The sequence below is a fragment of the Siniperca chuatsi genome, linkage group LG15, assembly GCF_020085105.1.
Source record: "Siniperca chuatsi isolate FFG_IHB_CAS linkage group LG15, ASM2008510v1, whole genome shotgun sequence".
Taxonomy (NCBI): Eukaryota; Metazoa; Chordata; class Actinopteri; order Centrarchiformes; family Sinipercidae; genus Siniperca; species Siniperca chuatsi.
Genome location: NC_058056.1, coordinates 17,149,261 through 17,173,285, shown reverse-complemented (window position 1 = coordinate 17,173,285; position 24,025 = coordinate 17,149,261). Strand labels below are relative to the sequence as shown.

The 24,025-nt window shown below is 41.6% G+C and overlaps 1 protein-coding gene across 2 annotated transcripts in view; it reads left to right on the top strand.

Moving 5' to 3' along the window:
* The window catches only part of si:ch1073-358c10.1 (mitochondrial peptide methionine sulfoxide reductase), a 33,470-nt gene extending 10,665 nt beyond the window's left edge, over positions 1 to 22,805 (top strand). For both annotated transcript variants that reach the window (XM_044165970.1, XM_044165971.1), the window contains exons 4-6: positions 1,466 to 1,570; positions 12,524 to 12,630; positions 21,806 to 22,805. In XM_044165970.1, the coding sequence (XP_044021905.1) occupies positions 1,466 to 1,570; positions 12,524 to 12,630; positions 21,806 to 21,979 (386 nt within the window). In that variant the 3' untranslated portion in view covers positions 21,980 to 22,805. The remainder of the gene's footprint in view (positions 1 to 1,465; positions 1,571 to 12,523; positions 12,631 to 21,805) is intronic.
* The last annotated feature ends 1,220 nt before the right edge of the window (positions 22,806 to 24,025 follow it).

The window sequence follows — 24,025 nt, the reverse complement described above, 5'->3', positions numbered from 1 at the left end:
CTCTGTGATGTCATCATGGAGGAGGGGGCTCCAGTGGCAACCTGTGAAGCTCTGGTGAACTCTATGCCCAAGAGGGTAAAAGCAGTGCTTGAAAATGATGGTGGGCAGACAAAATATCGACACTTTGGGCCCAATTTGGACATTTTCACTTAGGGGTGTACTCACTTTTGTGGCCTCCGGTTTAGACATTAATGGTTGTGTATTGAGTTATTTTGAGGGGACTGCAAATTTACGCTGTTATACAAGCTGTACACTCACTACTTTACATTGTAGCAAACTGTCATTTCTTCAGTGTTACATGAAAAGATAAAATAAAATATTTACAAAAATGTGAGGGGTGTACTCATTTCTGTGAGATACTGTGTAGTATGTATGTATGTATAAAATAAATAACACACACACACACATTGCAGTCACCAGAGCTCAACCCAGTTTCACACAGATGGAAGATTTTGGGCCAACATGTAAGACAATGCTCTCCACCACCATCACCATAATGCCAAGTGATGTAATATAAACTTTTATTTCCAAATCTATATAGTGACATCTGTGACTGTCTCTGATACTGTATGTCCTTTTGTTATGTCTGGCTATGTTTGTTTTTCTTTCTATCTGCTGTACTCAGGTCTCTTTCAAAAGAGATTTTTTTTATTTTGATCTCAATGATATTACTTGATTAAATAAAGGTTGTGTATATATAAATGAAGGAATAATCTTTTCCTTTAATTGGGCATCCATCTGTATATATATATATATATATATATATATATATTATATATATATATATATATATATATATATATATATATACTGTATGTGTGTGTACACCTGTGCATGTGTAATATGTGAGCAAGAGAAAGGAATGGCTACTATTGATGCAATCTAAAGTTAACACCTCTGCATTTGCATTTAGCAAAGGTATATTTTTGCATTGAGGTCTGTCTGCTGTGAAAGTGTGTGTCTGTGTCTGTGCGCATGCACCTTCATGTGAGACCTAAAGCATCCCCCAGTTTGAGACTCCCTGCATTGGGCTTGTTGAAGCTTTGGGGTCCTGGCAGCTGCAGAAAGGTGCAAGTGTCTGCATGCTTTTGGCAACTTTCACCATAAGCTCAAACCTTTACTGTGTTCTCTCTCTCTCTCTCTCTCTGTCTTTCCCATTGTGCCATAAGCAGAAACATAGCTTTGTGTGGATTCAACCTGAATGTCTTCTAGCTGCGGCACTTGACATCAATGACACGTAGACTGAACACACAAGGATGCTATTCATAATTTCTCCTTTGCAATTTTACAGTTTGACGAGACATACAGACATAATGATTTTGGTGTTAGTCAATTGTGTCCAACATTTTGCAGCATTTAGGGCCAAAGAGTAGAATGAGGAGGGTGCAATGAGTCAAGCAGACATCATAAGCAAAAATGTCATACAACTTGATTTGGATTAATGCAACTTTGTGATTCTCCTTAGGTCTGACGGGTCACACTGAGGTGGTGAGGGTGGTCTTCTCCCCTAAAGACATCAGCCTTGAGGAACTGCTCAAACGCTTTTGGGAGAGCCACGACCCTACACAAGGTAGCAACATGCACATACACACAAACCCAAAAGTCGTCCTCAAATAAGACCCATCCCGAGGGGCAGAGGGTGTATTAGAGCAGAAGGATGATGCCCAGACGTGTGCCTGTGCGTGCCTTGTGGTGGGGGGAGGTCTCATGGGTGTAAGTCAATGCCAGACAGTGTTAATGTGTCTGAGATCCAGCCATCCATGGAGAGAGACACCAGTGTGGTGCATGTTCAAGCCCCAATTGCAAAAACCCTCTCTGTGTTAGAGCATGTGCATGGCATGTACTTAATCCAATGTAAACCAGCCTTTTGTCATTCATTTCATATATGGGCTTCCGACTGATGCAATGATTATACTAATTTTGGTCTTTTCTGGGGTGAATAATGTCTGTGAATTTGTTTTTATTATGCATAGTGCATTCCATGGGTGGGTTTAATCCCTTGATGGCAATTCTGCAGTTGTTAATCGAGGGAAACTTTTCTGTAACAGTGTAACATTTTCCCCAAAATAATTCAACAGGGTTATATGCTATTTGACTTAGGTTGGGTTTTGATCCATATTCCTACACTACATACTCTACAGCATGCTGCATATGTTTAACTTCATAGCATTTTAATCCTTGTCTCCCACACTTTTCTCTTTAATGGCACACTTCTCTTTCCCACCCATCACTCAACTCCCTCCCCAGCGGCGACATGATTCCCACCCCCCATAACTCATCTCTCCATCTCTTCAAGTCTCTTGCTCTCTTGTTTTCTCTGCTCACTGGAGGAGGTGATGTAAGAACATTAATGCACTGGGAGGGCACAGGGAGGGTGTGTGTGTGTGTATGTATGTGTGAGAAAGAAAGGACAGGCAAAGAGGTACTCTGCTCACTCATATTGAATGTAGGGAGGGACATAACAAGTTGGGAAGAGATGGATCAAAGATTCATAGGCCTGACCTTCAGCCTTAAAACAGGCTTGCACGTACACACACACACACACACACACACACACCACACACTTTGCCAATGCAAAAGAGATGACAGAACTGACGTTGCATCTCGTTTGCATCTGTCATGGTTGTTTTCTCATGCACTGTGTAAGCTAAATACACTAAAATGTCAGCCATGTTTGTGCAACTAACTATGTACATAAGCTGACAGATCCGCTGTGTGTTTTCATATGTTCTTCACATTCCACTTTATTTGTTCAACTAGAACTAGAGGTGGGTTGACAAAAAAAAGAGGCAGAGGAAAGTATTTGTATTGAGGTTCATCCGGGAACCACATCATCCCAATCAGAAGAGATTCCTCTCCTGTTCACTGTAGCCAATGGCAGAGACACGTCTTACTATGGGCAAAGGCACATGCAGAGTCGAGCCGACACACCACGGGGCAAAGGAAGTGAGGCCAAAAGAGTAGTCATGCATTTCCCCTGACTCACTGCCTTGTCTCATCTCATGTTTTATTAATAGCATGCAGCTTATTGACTATGCACTCAGCTAGTTGTGTATTTATTTATTTATTTTTTGTTACAGTTAAGACCAGACGACATATTGCAAAATAACCACAAACTCAAAATTTTTTTTCTAGGAGTGTTGCTCCTTGTGCGTGACTTAAATGTGAATCCCTGCCATTTCTCTCTCTTCTCTGATTCTGGGTTCACGTGTAGCAGAAATTCCTCTGATTTGACAAATGTGGCGTGGAGTGGTGGAAAGGGGCCTGCTGGCTGTGCCTTCACGCATGCTTAAGCTCCAATTTATTCTGTCTACCTTAGCGCTGGGCTTAAAAGAGAATGGAAAAATTAAGGAAGTTGGCTCCTTTCCCTTTCAACTGCGCAGATTCACTAGAGATCATCATATATGGAGACAAGCCCAGGAACATTATGAATTCCGTTTTCTCCTGACACGATCAACAAGGAGCCCATCCTGGTTTATATATATACACTATGTTGGAGTGCATGTGGAACTATCATGTACAGATGCATATTCAGTTGCAATACTTCCTTTTAATGCGTGTATGTGGGTGTGTATCTGCACGTGTGTATGCACATATGTGTGTATGTGTTTTGAGATCTGTGCCTCTCTGCTTTGCCTCAGTTCAAAAGGGTTTAGTCCCGACAACGTGATGTTGGGCTGCGTCAGCTCCACCAATCCCAGCCTGGATAGCAACATTAGCAGCCAATCAGAAACTCCCAGCAGCCTTTGCTGTGTGCCCTCTTTCCATATTCAGCAACACTAGTCTCAATCTGCTGGCTTCCCTGGGATGTTGCATAAAGACCCCCCATTTTACATGCTCCCAAATTGTAAGTTTCTTATGTCAAGACAACTCTTTAGTAACATACCTTCACGTGTGTGCATGGAAACACTCGAGCACACATGAACTCTCAACAGTCAAAGTGACATCTGCATGTTGGAGGGCAACAGCAGTTCTGCGTCATCATCCAGGGTTGAAAACATGATGTGATGTATTTAGAATGATCACTGTTGAGATCACATCTTGCTGTTCTTTCACACACTGCAGATCAATTGCGCACCCATTTCCATACACAAACATACTGTTCACTTCACATTATGCACAAGTGCTCATTATGCCTGCTCATAGACAGCTTTACTCCATTTGCGCGCACATGCTAATAGGCAGAACACACACACTGCATACTGTGCATGCTGAGGGTGCACACAGCTGCACCAATGGCATGTCAGTTGGTTTATTGGATACTTCCTTATTAGAGAACGTAGACCCTGTTTAACTCCCTGTATCCCTCGTCCACTTAGCTCCCAGTGGAGGATAGAGGCGTCTTATCTGGCCACTTCTTTACCCTGCCAACCTGTCAACTCATCCCTCTATTTTATCCTACTACTGCTCCCATAGTCACCCTCCCGCCCTTTTTTGCTCCTTAACCTATTCAAACATATGGTCACCTCTGTCCCTCTTCACCCTTTTTCTGTGATTTTTTTATGCCTCCTTTTTCTTCCACCCTTCAGTTCTTTCCCCCATCTATTTTCCCACATTCTTTCCCAGTTTCCCGCTCTCCTCCTGTCTCACCCCCCACCCCTGCTCCCCCCAATTCACCCATCTCACCTGCACCCCCTCCCCATCTCTGTCCTCTTTGCAGTGAGCAGAGCGGAGGGGTGAGTGAGTGAGCAAACGGCCTGGAGCCCGTCAGCACATCCGCAGAGCAGCACAGTGAGTCGACCGCTCCCCGAGGCCATCCGCTCAGCACACAAACACACTCGCATCCACTCACTCCACTTTTATCTCTTAGTCACTCTCTCCTCCCTGCTCCTCACCCCCCAGTTCTCCCATCTCTTCCTCCGTCCGCCCCTCTGTCGCCCTTCATCTTAACAACCGAGGCTTTCCCCCTCCTCTTTGTTTCCTCCTCATCTCTTTCCCTCTCTTTCCTTCCTCTTCCCTTGTTCCCTCCATCCTCTCTATTTTTTGAGGCCATGCAGTATTTATGGTGTGGGCTGCTGATGCTGCGTCAGTGAACAAGCATCACAGGCATACGGCGATAGACACAAAAACACAAATGCACAGCTAAGATGGCTGAGGCGGCTGTCCTCATTTGATAACGTCTGCACGTACATGCACGCTCACCCTTGTAGGTAGACGTTGGCGGAGTCACACAGTAGAAAAGAGATATATTAAAGGTCTATTAAATAGGTAACTGCAATTCACAAACCTGTGATGGTGGCCATTTTTATTCAGTTTAGCTTTTTCTTTTTTGTTATTTTTGTAAGCTGTGTTGTGGGCGAATACTCTGTCTTAAGCTACAAAAATAGCACAATATCACATCAAGTATAAAAAAGGTTTATTTCGCATATGCACGCATGGATAGGGTCAGATCACAAAATATACATCAAGCTGTCTTCCATCTGCCAAGTCACGCTGGTGGCAGTTACTTTCTGACAATTAAAATGAGCATGAATATTCTTTTATATAATATCTTAACCCCAGCTGGCTGTGACACACGTCAATTCCCTGTTGGGGTACCCCCATGTCCCCCTATGTCACCACATCCCTCAATTTAGGGATGCTCCAATCATCTAAAGCCAAACCCCGCAGGAGGTGACCTTGACCCCTGACCTGTGACCTCTGCCACCCCCACACTTCTAACCCAACACCTTCCCTCTCCACTGGTTGGCTGAGAATGGCATGCTCATTACCAGGTGTCAGTTATTACACCCTCACGCACACTGACAGTCCTAATTTATGGAGATTGCGGCACGTGTGTACACACTGTGGGGGTTGAGTTTTGTGTATCTATTTGATTATGTTGAAGTTATACGTTTTATAACTTTGAAGTATTTTTTTTTATATATCTGTTTGCTTTCATTAGACTTTTGTGCACTTGTTCACCTTGCATTGAAATAAATATACTCTCACAGATAAGAACCTAATTGAAACAATGAATAAATAAATAAAATGGAGGGGGGAGTAGTGTTAAGGAAGAGAGAGCAAAAAACAAAGATGGTTACAACTTCAAAGAACAAAAATACATTAGATCCCAACCTGAGCTTTGATTGTTGATTAGAGACCTCAGCATCAGTGTTTTGCATAATAATGACTGATGGATAAAACACCAAATAACATACACAAACACAGAAATGCACACAGAACCTAAATTTGTCATTTGAGTGTTGGAAATTTCAGTTGACATCATACAAAATCATTTGTGTGCATTAAAAGACTTTTGCTCTGAAATAAGATGTACAACATTTGAAAAATCTTTTTTGTACTTTTTTACAAATATATTGCCTACAGGGAAGTGAAACTGACAGAAAATTGAAGAAATTATAGCAATATTAGTATTAAATTTGGAGCAATGATCATTGGATAATATTTCTGTTTACTTAATTTTGCACACTCTGTTCCAAAAGCTGTGTGTAAGTTGTGAGAGTGATATAAGGTGATGATAGAAATGTTCTACATATATTTGCATCATTTGCTGACCTGAACACTATAGAGTCGAAGCATCAAGGCTTTTTTTCCATGACCAAACATTATCATTTGATATCACAGATTTAAATACAAGGAGTTTAACTACTACTCTCATCCGGACTGATTTGAGTACAACAGTAGAACAAGCTCTACTTGTTAGATTTAGATGCAGCTAAAATAAACAGTGTAAGGGCCAGAATCACAGTGCTCTGACAACATGCCCAGAACCATGAAGTGATCATGTTAGAGAGCACTGCTCCAGTAGAGAAAATAGAAGCTAAGAAGGGAAATAAAACAGATTTTTAAAAGAGATGACGATAGTTACTGCAGTAATCTACATGATGTGCCTGCACACCTTAGAGTCATACACGCACATGCACAGTACAGTTGCCAAGGCACACACAGTTCCGCTGTTGGTTTAAGGATGCCTCGGTATGTGTAGTGTCACCATCTGACAGCCAGCAGAGCATCACTTTCTGTTTTGCTCTGTATGTTTGCATATGTCACATATTCACTCCCCTTAGTATATATTTTGTGTGTGTGTGTGTGTGTGTGTGTGTGTGTGTGTGTGTGTGTTTGCACGTGCAGGCAAGTGTATGTGTGTGTCCGCTGGGGATGCTCTCACCATCCCAACTCCGTACTCTGCCTCTGTCTCCAGCGCGTCAGGAGCGGCTTACATAAGAACAGGGCAAAAATAGCAGCTGAGAGGGGAGAGGAGGAGAGGGCTCTGCTGGCACGCATACAGTCGTAACGGGACCGCGGGGCACGGCACAACCCAAGTACTATCGTGCACACACACACAGAGGGAAGACTGCAGTTATCAGTATTTATTTGTGGTGTACTTTTTTGACAGAATAGTAGAAATAACGATAGCTGGTCAGACTCTATCAGTGTGAAAAACACCAAATAATCCCAGCTGATGTTTCAGTTTGGGCACAGGGCAGGGTTAGAGTTCTCTTTCTAGACCTGAAGGGGGTAGGAATAAAGAGGTAAAAGAAGAAGAAAAAACTACATTAGATTGTTCATTAGTGCTCACTCTGCGGCAGTCTAATTGGTACGCACTGCCAAGTGCAATAATTCCAAATTCACTTCAAATGTTTTCCTCCACACTCAGAAGGATGCAAAAAGTCACCAATTATGCAGAAACATTTCTTAATTGCGGACACTGACAATAGCTTGACTGCTGAAATGTTTATTCTTTTGTCTGTAATTAATTTTTTTTTTTGCCTCATTTGCAATCTTTTCTTGTTTTCCATCTATTTGAGTGCTGAGTGCCCTCCTGAAATACAAAAGGAGTGGGGAAGCTGAAAGAGACAGAGGGGAAGGAGGGACAGTACATGAAGAGGTGGAGAGGTGAGGCTAATCTCAGCTCTTACAGTTGTAAATGGATGAAGGATAGCTGTGAAAAAAGACAAGGGGAGAATAAGCTGGGGCCAGGCCATCAGTTCTGTAGATGGGCTGGAAGAAAGGGACACGTTTAAAGCGGGACACGCATTGGTACAGTTCTCTCACTCTTTGCCGGCCTGTAATTTCTACCTCTGTCTTTTCATCTTCTCCTCCCTCCTTACCATTTTTTCATAGCAGCCATCCTCCCTTTTAATCTGATTACATTCTTACTGTTCCTTCTCCTCTTTTTTTGCCAGCAACTTAACATCGCAAGTCTGGTTATGCTTTGTGCATACCCACCCCTTCTTTCACCACCCCTCAACCACACGTAAGCACACATATATGCACATGTGGTTAGAGAGAGCAAGGAATGGAAGCGGGAAGGAAATAAGTGACGGGGCAATAAGGAAAGAACCAAAGACAAAAGGTGAACAAGCATGCTTTGCAGAAGTAAGTAGTGAAGTTGGAAGTGGGAGAAATGGTAGGCTTTTGTCCGTAACAGCCAGCAGGGACAAGCTGAGTGTTATCATCATTTTTATTTTGCGTGCAACGATAAAAACACTGGAAGAGATTTTACAAGTTGCAAGAAACCTTAGCAGGTTTAAACACAACAAGCCCAAACATGTATGCATGTATGTTTGTGTATACAGGTTTGTGCATGAATGTCTGATGGAGAAAGTAGCTACTCCCTCTGAGACTTGAGTTACCCTACCTCCAACTTTGTCTGATTTTGTCTTCCATTTGTGTTGAAGGGGATACTTTTGAATTTTCTGATTTAAGGGGGAGCAGTTAATTAATATTTTTGGCTTTGTGGGCGTAGGTCAATGACCCTGAGAGGCGGTGTGTGTATTTGTGTGTGTGCGTGTGTGACCCGTAGCCCCTCCCCTTCTGTCCACCCCCCATTACCCTCTGCTTTCAGAGACAAGGCTCTCATGCATAATGCAGAGAGAACAGGGAGGCTCTCATTAATAATTACTGCCGCCTTTGATGGATGGAGAAAATAACGAAGGGGGCTGTTAAAAATGGAGAGAGCAAGAGAGAGACAGTGGAGGCGGGAGGGGGGAATCGAAGTTTTTTTTGGGTGGTATTTATTGCCGTTGTAGTTCTTTGAGGACTGAATGCTTATGGGGATGGATTTGGACTTAGTATAGTCAAAACCTAGGCTGATGTTTTGGATGGTGTTAATATTTTGATTAGGGAGTAACTCTTCTTCTGATGGTGGAGGGATCTCTGAAGATGTGATGAATCTTAATTGTCTTTGTGTTGGAAGAAGCTACTACCACTCAGGGGTGTTTCTCTTGACTTTTCTGTGATATAATTAACCATTTCTTTGAGATGAAAAGCCTTTTTTGTCTTTAAATATTTCATATAAAAAAGTAAAGTCTACTTTTCCTGTAAGGTAGAAAATAAATCCTTTGTTCTACTGTAAAATAGCTTTAATCAAATTAAAGCAGTCAGACCAGTAGTTCATGTTATAGTATGTAGGTTTTCCTCTCATAATTAATATGCATATTTTATCCATACATGAATATGCAAGTATAGCTGTCAGTGTTTGTGTGTGTGTTTGGGCTGGTCAGAACCTTGGGGTCAGCAGGGAAGGTCACAGGGAACAGCAAAGCTACAAGACCCCTGCCAGCCAGCCAGCCAATCACAGTAAAGGCTCTGGTGGACAGCCAATGGCAGAGTGGCTTGGTGGCCTTTGATGGAGGGGCCACCATTAGCCTCGTCACTGAACAACAGCGCTGGGGGCAAGATGGCCAACATCCAACACTGCAGAGATGAAGGGGAAAAGGGTGAGGGTAGAGATGGATGCAGAGACAGAGGGAAACAAACGAGAGAGTGGGTTGAATTGTAAATAGTACAATAAAGACAAAATAGATGGAAAGAAGTTCAATTAGAAAATATGTTTATGAAATAGTAGAATATGAAATCAGTGATGTTTTTAGCCACACTAGCGACATGGCTATAAGGATGGAAATGGTGGTCTGTAGGTCTGTCCACACTTTGGTCAGACTGAAATACCTCAGGGTGGATTACCATGAAATATAGTACATATGTTCATGTCCCCCTCAAGATTAATTGTAATAATTTTGGTGGTCTTGCATCTCATCTAGTGGCATCACCAGGTCTAAATTTGTTCAGTATTTTAGTTTTGTAGGTATTTGGTCATAAATCAATGACATTCCCATCAGCCTCAACTCTACTTAGCTAAGATGGTGACCATGGTAAACATACCTGATAAATATCATGTTTGTTAGCACTGTTAATTTGTCATGGCACAGAAAGAACTGGTAAAAGGATTTGTTGTTTTGTCTATGGGATTTAATTACACCTAAGCCTGTGCCACAATTCCCGCAGTTGCCTTACATGAACCCCGGGCAGCTCAACTTGCTTTCTGCAGTTGTTCCGCTCATCTTCTCGCTCACACTTGCTGTGTGGTGGGGGCAGCCCGCTCCACTCCTCTTCCATGAATGAGGGTTGTTATTCATGGTCTATCACAGTCTCATAAGAAGTTGCGGCTATCAGCAACATGCCACACTCCTCTCTCCTTCCTCTACTTTTGCCTCCTGGTGTCTGACCTCTGACAGGCTCTTACAAGGCCAAGCACCACTGTGCTTAAGCACACCCCCGTGGAGCCACTAGTAGACTCTTAGGCGATCACACAGAGATGCACTGCTACAGGTGCAGCCGCTTCAAAAACGCCAAAACAGCTGGTGCACCTCAGGAGCGGGGCTGCTCACAGTCCAACTTATTGGCATTATACTCACCAGAGAGATTCACCTGGCTGCTCAAGCAACAGGAAGGAAGTGGTAAAGTAGTAAAGCCCGCCTCTTGCTTGATTTGATTGGTTGCCAGGGCCAAGTTTGACATTGATGAGCAGTGTGACTCCGTGCCCTTTACTGAATAGTTGAGAATATTTTAAGAGAGGAGCGCACGCCAAGTGCGCTGTATCGTTGTAAAACAATGGTTTTGCTGGCGACGTGTTTCTAGTGGCACATCTCTGTGTGATCGCACCTTTAGGCTTGTTTATATTCTAGTTCAAATCTGTTGATGGGACCACCAAATGGAAATGGAGAAGTTAAGAATGGAGGGAAAGACAAAAGATAGATTGTGTTGTGGTATACTTCGCCATTTTAACTAAACTACTTATATTTATCTGCAAAGAGGAAGGTACACATTCTCTCTTTGTTAGCTTTACTCAGGGCTGCTATGAAAGATTTTAAATGTAAAATGTGTTGCATTTTTGATATTAAAGGGAATAAGCTCTGTACTGAATAGAGAGTAATGACATGCACACATTTTGTCCAACCGGGTAATCTCCACAACACACTTTTTTTTATCATATTTGAACAACTCAGGCATTTCATATTGTTGATGAAATTTTCAGTGAAGCAAATTCTCTGAGGCATTCAGTGTGTGACTGAGAGCAGGGGATGTCTGCTTGTCTGCTCTGCTTTGAATGAAGACGAGATGAATACTTACAGCCATTATATGTGAATAGACTGTGTCACAGATAGGTTGTGACACTCTATGATGTAAGGTAACATTTAATTTAAAGAGAACAAGATATGCAGATCACTGTGTCAGTGAGATGGCAGCATCCTGTGGCTCCAGCTCGTCTGCACATTTATTGAAAATAATTTTTCTCCCACAATATAATTAGAAGGCAACATATGAGATATTAACAGGTGTAACGTACCATATGTTTTTTGACAAAATATAAAACATTGTAAAACTTATATGGGCTTTCTTGAGGAAATCCTTGTTTGTTTTTTTCATCTAAGGATGTCATCTTGGTTTCCTACAGATAGACTTGACATATTTCCCTCTACTGTTAGAGCACAATACACATTTCATCATACAAACTGACTGCCTTTACCACATATCGCAATTTAGAGAGGCACTGTTTTACTCATTTAACAACAAGACACAAATAGAGTAATACTGTTGCATGACAAAGCCACCACAAACAAAAATGTTCAGAGTACTTCAATCACTGAGCAATAGTCAGTAATAATCTGTTGCTTAGTTGAACTAAGCCGCTGTCACTGTCTGCGGGCTGAAAGGCGAAGCTGTAGAAGCCTTAAAGAAGAACATACACATGCCACTTGCCCAAGTGCATAACAGAAGGCCAAAGACTGAGAAAGACAAGGATTTAGAACGATAGATGAAGAAAAGAATAATGCTCTTCAGTAAAGAGAAGAAACAAAGGCTGAGTGGGAGAGAGGGTGAGAGATAAAGACAGAGAGATGCCTGCCATGGAGTGGTCCATGGATGCCAGAGCGGCTCAGGATTGTAGCCTCTGAAAAGCATAGAAGTGATGGCAGCTGTTTGGCCTCCTAATCAAGGTACGCTAGGCCTGGGCCTCCTCCAAACACACTGATGTAAAGCTGATGAAAATTTTGACAGTGCCACATAGATGACAAAGAAGAAGAAAATGCACCCACCTACATGAGCCCATACCGCAAGGCCTCCTTAATGAAAGCCCGAATCTGCTGTGATTTTTGAATTCATTTGGCTTCAAGATGCCGGAAGATGACATAATTGTGAAAACCTTTTACATGCAAATGACATTGTCTGTGGTGATTGTGGTACTTATGCTTGTTTGTGGGGTGTCTTATTTTCCCTTTGTGTGTGTGTGTTCATGCAGGTATGAGGCAGCAGAATGACCGTGGTACTCAGTATCGTTCAGCCATTTACACATCCAACCCTGCTCAACTGGAGCTTGCATTGAAGAGCAAAGTGGCCTTCCAGCAGGTATAATACCCACACACACATCACAAGGTTTCATTATGACATTTACTCAAGCATGGTGTTACATATAAACTTTTTTTGTAATTTGCTGTTCAATGTTGAGACGTAACATAAGGTGCATTTCCCCAACTTCACACACATCATTCCTGTTAAAGGACTTCAGTTGTGCAGTAACTTTCAATAGTAGTGTTGAAAGTTCTCCCACAAGTAGTAAAACATCATCTTGTCATTATTTCAAATAACTTTTTTGGCCGTTAAGCAGGACTAAGCTGTAGTTTGGAATTGTCCCAGTTATTTGAATAACAATTAAGCCAGTCTCTGGAGTGGTGACCTCTTAGAGTTTGATGCTGTTTAGTAAAGCAAAGCCACCTCTGTTAAGTTGATCCCCATCTACATCCAATCGGTGACACCCTCTTTCTTAAACTAAAAGAGAGGAAGAGGGTCGATAGGTCATCAAAACTCATTTATAAAGCTCGTCCTTTCAGTGGCACACTCGTCCCCCTTTTGTTCTTTCATCCATCTGTCCGTCCGTCCGTCCATTAGGCCATCTATCCGTTGATTGCTGCATCAGTTTGGTTTGTTCGTCTCTACGCTCTCTAAATGGTATTCATGGACAAGCTGGCAGGGGGCAGAGGGGAGCAAATTATGATCGTCATGGTTACTTAGGGCTCCTGGGGTCAGCGGTCACGGGCCACGGGGCTGCCATGTTGCCATGGCAACAACCTCCCTACCTTGGCCTTGGGCTGGGGTCGGAGGTGAGAGATGAGTGGCAGCTGTGACCAGGAAGGTGGTGTATGGGGGGAGGAAAAGCAGGAAAAGAAAAAGAGGCAGGCAATCAGATCAGAGGGCCATGACACCTGACGGTGACCACGCACACACGCGCCACAACTGGCGTGGGACAGTGTGACGAGGAGTTGAACAACAACCACATAAGTTGTGTGAATTTAAGAAACATGGAGAGGGACCCACAGACGTCATACATGCATCGCCCAAAGCTTGAAGGGAAATGTAGGAAATGGAAATACATTTTGAGTTATAAGGTTCATTCTTGACCTTGGAAACAGCAGTTGACAAAACACTTTCACCTCAACTCGATTTTGTAGCTGTTCTGGAGCTTTCGGTCATATCACATGATCTTCATCAGCAAGAAGGACTTTGCCTAGTTCTTACTGAATTGTAGATGTTCACATTTTCATTTTTTTCTGAGCACTATTGCAATTTCTCATCCATGGTGTCTTGAAAGTTAAATTTCAAAGTTTTTTCTTGACCTTGGAAACAGCATTTGTTAAAATAATCTCACCTCTACTGATATAATGATGTTATTTCAATTACATTTTTTTTTATATAGCGCCAATTCATATTGTTATCTCATTGCACTTTTCCTATAGAGCAGGTCTAGACCATACTCTTTATAATATTATTTACCCAGACCCAACAAATCCCACCATGAGCAAGCACTTGGCAACTGTGGCAAGGAAAAACTTCCTTTAATATTATAATGATATTATAATATTATAATATAATATTGTTAAATGTTAATAGAACATAATAATCATGTAATAGTCATTCCATGACAACTGAGCAAACTTCTGCTCATGAAGAACATGTGATTTTTCTGAAAGCTCCATAACAGCAACTAAATGGACCTTTAGGTGAAATTGTTTTGTCAAAAGAAAAAGAAAACAAGAGTAGTCCATGTAATCCATGAACATTTGCTTACTGTTGTGTTTTCATTACCCTATCAGTATTTTTGTTTGACATAATAAGGCTCACAATGCCCCCTCCATATGGTTCTTAAATCCCTGGTACCCTCCTATCAATTCATGCAGTATACAGATATATGTTGTGTGTTGAAAACATTTGGATATTCAAGAAAATCCCCAAAAATTCAAATTTTGTGAGAAGTTTTTTTTTATTATTTCACAAAAAACTGTCCCTAGAATATGTATAGTACTACTGACATCCCAATTGATAGCATTTATGAGTAGCTTAGCTTTGTCTGAAAATAACAGCCAAGGGTTCAGTGGGTTAATATTACAGCACAAAAGGGGTTATTATATCAAGCATTATCATTTTGTCACCTCAATGCCAGGGAAAGGCTGAGAACCTTAACCCAGTTTACAGCAGACACTCACAAAACACACCCATTTACTAACATCCAGAGGAGAAACCGCACTCTCTTCTCTCTCGTTCTCCCCTTCTCTCTCCCCACCAACGCTGCTGACACCACCGATCTGTCAACCACTTCGGTTCCACCCCAGTTTCATCTGAGGGCCACTGGGACACATATCATCTCAAAGCACCTGACATGCTCTGAACCAAAATGGCAGCTTCCTGCCCTGAAATGGTTGCCTTGCCGCATTGATGCTGAGTCTCAAGAACGTCTGGCTTGAAAATGGCAACTCTACAGAGGAAGGGCTTGCTGTGTGTGTCCGTCCGTGTGCATGTGGTTGTGTGTGAGCATGTGTTTTATCCTAAAAGGCCAATGCTCTCTATCAGGAGAAGTGGGCGCATGTTCGGGAGAGTGACGAGAGAGTGGGTGGAGGCGATCTAAGACGATCAGAGATAAGACAGGCATCATAAAATCCAGATTCCACCCCACTGCCAGCATTTGACTCACACATACTCATATGTACGTACAGACACACACACAGACATACATTTGGCACATACACGCACAGCCCAATGAATAATTAACCCATACGAAGAGTCTCTTCTGCAGGGCTTTCAGTTTCTTAACTTCAGCATTGGGGGGGGGGGCAGAAAAGCTTGTTTAAGCAGGAGAGCAGAGAGGGGGAGGACAGGCAATGGGAAGGGAGAGGGGAGAGGAGAAGGGGGTTCTCTATAATGAAATTTGAAATTTGCAGAACATCAAAGGCTTCTGTAGCCAAGCCACTGTGGCAGCAGAGCAGAGAGGAGGAGTGCATCTCTTTCTCTCCCTCTGTCTCCCCCGTCTCTCTCTCTCTCTTTCCCCTTCTCTCTTTCTCTCTATCCCTCCCTCTCTGCTAAAATGTGTCTCCCCAGAGCTGGATGGGGGTGGATGGTGAGAGAAAAGGGATGGGAAGAGTTGATTAGGAGGAGTGCGGGGTGGTGGTGGGGGTGGGTTTGAGATGGGTTAGGGTTTGGAGAGAAAATGGAAGAACAGGGTTCTATATATATATATATATATATATATATATATATATATATATATATATATATATATATATATATATATATATATATATATATGTGTGTATATATATATATATATATATATGTGTGTGTATATATATATATATATATATATATATATATATATATATATATATATATATATATATATATATATATATATATATATATATATATATATATATATATATATATATATATATATATGTATATATATATATATATATATATATATATATATATATATATATATATATATATATATATATATATATATATATATATATATATATATATATATATATATATATATATATATGTATATATATATATGTATATGTATATATATGTAGTGTGTGTGTGTGTGAGAGAGAGAGAGAGGGGAGAGTGTGTGTGCATGTATGAACAATAAGTTTTATCAAGCCAGCTTGAATATTGCGTGTGTATGCGCACATGCATGTGTGTAGGGCCTTGGAGGGGTGAGTGTGCCCTCAGATAAGGCATCCTAACTTAATGAGCTTGAAAGGGGGAAGTGAGGGGTGCACAGGGGTTCGGATGATGGTTGGTAAAAGGGGGGGGGGGGGTCGTTTGGGGCTTGAAGTTTTGAGGAGAAGCCCGGGGGTTGTTAAAACGGGGCACAGCATGTCACACAAGCTCACATCTATCATTTTGGAAAGTCTACGATTTACGCTTCCAACTATTCCCCAGCTCTCACGTTTTATAGTCTGCCTGTCTACATGAAAATCTTACAATATTTTTGCTTTGTGCTGAACCAATCGATAGCAACAAGACATCTTTCTCATGTAACCACAAGACAGTATTGGCTAAGATATGACAGTTAATAGAACATTTTTAGCGGTATGTTGTTCACAAATAACTTTTAATTGCCAGAAGGTAAATGCCCATCCCTTAGTGAGATATTGTCGGGTACAATGTAGCTGAAATGTTAAAAGACGATCGCTTTTCACGAGAATGCAGGGATGATCTTCTGTGCTTTTTGCTCTTCAGATGTTGAGCTACTTGTTGTCTTCCCTGGGGGGAAAAAAAACCAACAACAAAAAAAAACCGAAGGAGCGCACACCGCCTCACTCCAAGACTGAAGTGTGTGCATCCTCTCTCCCTCTCGAAATGTAGGAGTGTTGGCTTCCTCGCTCACAAAATGTAGGAGCGCTCGCTTAGAGCCCAGCTAAAATGGATGTCTGACCCGCGCTGAGAAAGAGAGATGAATGTGGGCAGGGAAGGGCAGGGAAAAAAAAACCTCTTCATCCTCTGTGCATAGACAGACACACAGGGAATACACATCCTTTACCTCACACGCAGTTATGTACATGAATGTTTTACATACATGGCATTTTACAGAACCTCACATGAACAAGAAGCATAATGTACTACTCTTTCAGTATCTTCTCTCTCTTTCTGACAGCTGTTTTTTTCACCACCTCACGAAAGTCTGTTTTCATTGTCAGCCTCTCGATAATCACCCATGCTCTCCTTCTTTACTTCACTCCATCTCTCCCTGCGTGTCTCTGCACCATCTCTGTCTCCTTCTCTCCCTGTCTGTCTTTCTCCTTCATCCTCTCTCCATCACTCCCGCTCTGTCTCTCTCCACCTGAGGTCATTGAGGGCAAGCGCGGTGCCACGGAGTAGTCGATAAGTATCATGTCAGGCAGTTTCATGTGTTTTCAGGCAGAGCCACAGTCTATCTGTTACCAGCGTTGTACCATCTTTGCTTTCTGCAGCACTTAAAGTGTATTTAAATTTTAAAGATGTTGAAGGGCTTTTTGTGCTCCAGCGTTCAGGTGTGCAGCTACAGTGAACGTTACATTTGTTTTAATCAAGAGTTTATAATAATGTACAAACCGTTTTTGTCTTTACTTTCTGAAAAACTAAAGTGGAAATTACATTTAAGTACTAAGTACATTTAAGTACTAAGTGCTTTATTCAAGAACAACTTTATTTTGAAGTCAGAAGTTAAACATCAATATTTTACATACAACAAAACATATGATCAGCTTATAAAATATTATCCAATATTATAGATCAAAAAAATTATAGAAAATTATAGATCAAAACAGTATATAAAGCAGTTAAAATGAGCTTCATCTAGACCAGCTACAACATTAAAAGCTGCTTACACAGCAATGCATAAATAATGATAATCCAGTAACAGCAACACCTTTACAGGCCTCATTCAGTTGCCTAATGAGTACTTTTACTCTTGATACTTTTAAGTATCAAGAGTAAAGAGATCTTTTGTACTTCTGCTCATGTAAAATTATTATGTAGGACTTCACATTGAGGCATTGCAGTTTTGCTCAAGTAAAATATCTCACTACTTCTTCGACCACTGCTAAATTATTATATTTACATTGTAAACCTTGTACAACATGCTTTGGGGACTTCTGTGCTTAATTATGGTAATGCCAATAAAGAACATTTGAATTTGAGACCAAGACTGACATGAGGACACCAAGAAAAATTCATAAAAAGAAATGGTAAATAGCTGTAACCACACACCAGTAACATGAGTGGACTAAGGAATGATTACATAAATCACCAAATTGAGGTCATATCCCTCTTCAAATGTCTTCACCATGAGTCATCGGGTGTCACAAACTCTATGTCAATGTGCGTCTCCTCCCCACCACTCAGCAGCCGTAGGCCTTCCGAGAGAAAAAACAGAGAGAGACAAGACAGTGGGGTAGGAAGAGAGGAGAGAGTACATTTTCCTCCTCCTCCTCCTCCACCTCCACCCTCTCTCGGGGTGTCACGTCCTATTTGTGTCCCAGGGCCGTCTCTCTGGCGATGGTGATGGCGAGAGGGGCTCTCTCGCTTGGCTGGAGAGCAGGGAGGACCTGGTAGCACGAAGCAGTGGTCTGTGCTCACATGTGAGAGAGAGAGAGAGAGAGAGAGAATCAGCAATGGAGGGAGATGGAGAGAGAGTCAGAAAGGAAGAGAGAGAGAGAGAGATGCACCCGTTCAGCCATGTCTTTGACAGGGGAGTCTTTCCGACAGGCGTGAAGAAAGGAAGGGCTGACTGGGCTGAGTGAGCTCAGCCCTTGACACACACACACACACACGAACATGTTTTGGTCACTTGCGAGGACATTGCATTGACTTACGTTAATTCCCTGGCGATTTTAACATTAACCATAAGCAGTACATGCCTAACCCTAACCAAAAACTAAGTTTAAATCCTAAAATTTAAAGGTTTACCTTGTGAGGACCCGCTTTTTGTCATCAAATGCGAGGCGTTTGTCCATAATGTGGCTGGGTGACGTGATTTTTGTCCCCACAGATATACAAATAAATTCACACACGCTGACCTATACCTAATGTGTCCTGTATTCATGACCCTCTGTTTTATTCCTTACACACCCACTCACACACACATACAAATTTGCATACACAAACACGGATGAACACATTTTGCTCCCTCTACGTAGCCATCATTTAAACGTCATCATCAACATGCTGAACTTGAGGGCATCTAGTTTGCTCTTCCTCTTTCAAATTTTCTCTCCATCTTTGGCATTTTTACCCTCCACATTCTTCCGTCCATTCCTCTGCTGCAGTGAGAGAGAGAGAGAGAGGGTGAAGCCACATAACGTTATACACAGTGGCGAGATGCCATGCATTCTGATTTATAGATCTAAAATGGCCGCCGTGTTGTGACTGCTGTAGAGGGCTGGATGGAGAGCGAGGGAGTCGTGCGGGGTGTCAGGGCGGGGGTGTACGTTAGCCCAGAATAGCATACCTTTTCTTGGACATTGTGTTCTCCTCACATGAAGCGTCCTCTGCCCTGGAGGGTTTGCTACGACAGAGGTTTGCCTATGATGACTGAATAATAAAGCCATGATGTACAAAGTTCCATGCTTGTGTCGGCTGGTTGCTACATTGCTGTTGGACATAGGCAGGAAAAATGGGTTCTTCTGTGTCAGACTGCACACAGTGTGTATTTAAAAGGTAAATACGTCCATGCTTGGGAGGTGGGTGTTCTGTGTTGAGGGCTGCGTTGTGCTGTACATGGGTTTGTGGACATTGGGTCCTTCCTGCAGGGAGATTAGAGCCCTCACATTGTAGCGGCAGCCGCTGAGGACTTAGAGGTCAGCTGCTGCCTCAGCCTCTCTGTGGGGTGCAGAGCTTTGATTTACTGACTCTACTGCATCACCTCCAGCACACACACACACACACACACACACACACACACACACACACACAGCTAGTACAACACTGCCCCCATGTGGACAACATTATACACTACCCTGCTGCCCTTCACTGACATTATTCCCTCTTATAAATTAGTGGTGATACTTTTTTATGTACAGTACATTGTCTTCCTAACATGCACAATGCCAGATAACCTATACGTACCGACAGGAAGTTGTTTTGTCCTGGCCAAAATAATAATTTCCATACTTTTATTTGGCTCAGTTATAGCATCAGCTAAAGAAGTGTGGCCTGACATGTGGACTGTATCTCTTTTCTAGCATGTTTATGGCTTGGTTTAGCAAAGCAGCTAACCCAGCAGACACGTAACATTTGGATTAATTAGGAGTTTCTGTTTCTGGCCAACTGAACCAAAGCGCTGACATTGCGGTCCATAAAACCAAAACAATCAGCTAAAACCTGCTCCGAAAGATTGAGAAGTTGGGTCATAATTCTCTGTAGGTTCATCACTACGATCAACATGGAATCCATCATAACCTCCATGAGTTGAAGCTGACCACAGCCTCCATAAAGGGAGCAACCTACACACTTTAACAGGAAAGTTTAAGCACCTTAAGAAGAATGAAGTCATGCAGACAAGCAGGACGTATGCAGAAGCTGATATCAGGTTGAGCCAGGACTGAATACATTAGCTTCCTGCCAATTGACGCCCTCATAAAGCTAAGCTCCTCAGTGTTGCACACTGTTCTGAGGTGTAGTGCGCTAAATGCAAAGCTACTTGTTGCCCACAGACAGTCCCTGTGCACCTCGAACTTGTTGTTTTGTCAGCTCTCAGGAGCACTGATCTAGAGAGGACTGAGTGCTTGTATTATTAGATAGAGAAAACCACTCAGCACAGCAGGCATTTGATATATCTGTCAGAGTTGTTTAGTGTGTGTATGTGTGTCTATGTGAACAACTGTGCTTTTTTAGTGTGTTTGAAGCATTCTCTCAAGGTGTTTAGAAAAGTGTAAGTATGAAAGTGTCTTAAGGAGTTCTCAAAGAGAACGGATACTCTTTGATGCTTTGTCCCACAGAGAGAGCCACAGAGGCAAGCTGCACTTCAAAAAGAAAAAGATGCTCCTTTCTTCTGTCACTCAATCACCCTGCTTTCTCGTCGAGGAGCAGAAACTCTTTACTGTATTAGTGAGAGGTATTAAAAGTTCACATCCAATACACTACAGAATAAAACAACCATTTAAGAGGTTTGAGGAAGTTGCAGAGAAAGGAGAAAGTAGTGCTGAATGTATGTCATGATTGTGGTGATGGGAACAGAATCAGAACACAGGAAGATGCTGCATACACAGATACTGTAGGTCTGTTTTTAGGGATTTTAACCTTTTAACTGAATATTGCCTCAACTTAAAGGGACAGTTCACCTCCATCTCTACAGCTGATATCTCCAAAACTTGGAAACTCACACCAAAACAATCTAGATGGATAAATAGCACTACCGGTAAGAGGAAAATTATGTATTTTTGATTTTGGGGTGAACTGTCCCTTTAACGAAAGAAGACTTTAACCTCATTATCATTGTCATTTAACTGTGTACGATATGCATAGAAAAATAAGTTTGAACAGTGAAATAGTGAAAGATTTTTAGACATTCATTCTTCCCTGCTGCATTATTGTGTAGAGGTGTATCTTCTGAACTAGCAAAATATACAGTTTATTTGAAATGCATTCTGCCAAATGTCATCTGACAAAACAGATATTATTTTGCTGCTGCTTTAGTTTTGGAATAACTGTAACTGTGCAGTAACTATTGTGGATTATGTTTGTATTTTGTCCCTAGGAGCTGGATAAAAAAGGCCACAGTCCCATCACTACAGAGATCCTGGAGGGGCAGCAGTTTTACTATGCTGAGGACCATCACCAGCAGTACCTGAAGAAGGTACCTAATGGCTATTGTGGCCTCAAAGGCACCGGCGTCTCTTGTCCCATTGGAGCTGGGAAAGATGAGCTGTGAGGGATGTGTGGTGAGAAAGAAAAGGATGAAGTGACGGATGATTTTTTTAAGGCTGTTATGTCGTCATGTACCGTCCTTAATCTTTCATTTTTAAAGCTATTTGATACACTGGTTAAATGTATGCATTTCCAGTGTAATAACATATTAGTCGGATTGCAAATACATTACTACTAGGGCTGCACGATATTGTAAAAAAAAATCATATTGCAATTATTTTTTACAGATATTACGATTGCTATATGATTCACGATTAGTGGGAATGACCATTTTTTTCAACATCACAATATTCATTTTCACTGAAAAACTATTAAAATCATGATGTATTTTGTTGTGGTCTGTGCCAAACATGTTTTCTTACATTTGGAGAAGATTTGCTGCAGTAACAGTCAGCTTCCACAAGGTGGCGATATTTCTCAAAAAACATAGTAGAGCTCCAGCAGAATGTTTTTATTACATTCCATTTAATGTCACATATTGTAGCTAAGAAGCCACGTGAACACTTTCTCTTCCAAAGTTGGTTGATTTGAAGAAAATCAACCAACATTAATGGTTTTACAACCATTTTCACATCCATCTTAAAGCCAGAACTCTATGAGAGAGCTCAGACTTAGTAACAAGTCTTCAGATTTCTTAAATGCAGATTTTAATTTGATCAGTAGCTTAGTAAAAGGCAAATACAATAATACCAGCTTGATTTTAATGTAATTTTATTATTTTCATTTGACTGTGAATAGCTGATGTGAATGAATTGACCTCAATCGAGACTCAATCTGCTATTATTTTCTCAATGTCTCCCTTTGGAAATAATAAAATATATCTCCTCCAACCTATTGTTTATGTACCGTGCATGTGTGTGTGTGTGTGTGTGTGTGTGTGTGTGTGTGTCGGTGTGTTCATGCATGCATGTGTCTGCCCCATGCAGCTATATATATATTTTAAGGATAAGCCACTGTTTATATTATTTGTCCCCATTTGAGAAGGGATACCATACCAATGAGGGACAAATGGGTATGACTCACTATGACACACAGATAAACATTCAGAGACCACTCATTCTGGATTGCAGAATGAGACACTTGAGGCACTCATGTATGCAATATGATACACACTTTGCTTAAACCCACACTCCACTTCCCTCAACCCAATAATTATGCATAAAAGTCCTATTATACAACATATAATTACATATCATAGAGAACTGAGCAATTACTGAATAAGCATTGTGTGCAGTAGTTTTTATTATTGAACACATTTACCTTAAAAATGAAAATCTCACTCAACTTTGCACTCCAAAATATAAAGATGATATCTAGAAAAGCTTTTTGGTCGACCGCAGTAGTGTGATTCACCCCGCTCTCGTTTTTCCCCCTCCCTCTCTGCTATCTTTCTTTCTCTGTCTGTGTGTATGTGTCACATCCTGACACCTGTGTGTAGGTGTGGACCAGGGCACAGGTGCAGGTGCAACCTCTCAGGGCCTATTTTAGTATTGGGACAGATATTTTTTGCATGTGTCTGCATGCAGCAGCCGTGTGTGTGTGTGTGTGTGTGTGTGTGTGTGTGTGTCGGGGCATGTGAAGCTGTGGCTTGCTTGATCGAACCACGCTGAGTGGTATGTGGTTGGGCCAGCTAGCTGTTTTCCAGCGCCCGCCTATATTTTTGCATGCTGTTGTGTTTTGTCGAGTGTGCGAGAGGAGATAACCTTTTAATAAAGTGATCTTCATTTCCTCGGTTTTGAAGAGGATGGCATGAAAGCTTAAATCGCACAGTGAAATCAGTTTTTCCACCAACTGCGATGATCTCTGACTTCAACAAGAGCTGCCTAAGTGAACCACGGCATGATTTATTTTTTATTTATTTCTGCCACATTACAGAGAAGGTGTTATCACAAACAATGGTCATGAGTCCATTATATGTTGGAAGACATTGAGGTTTGCTGTGGAAAATGATCACGTTTAATGCAGAAACATTAAAATGACTGACATTTAGAAGTAGCTGCATAAGTATGTTTTCTGTGTATTCCTTTGTAATAGATTGAAATGGGGCATG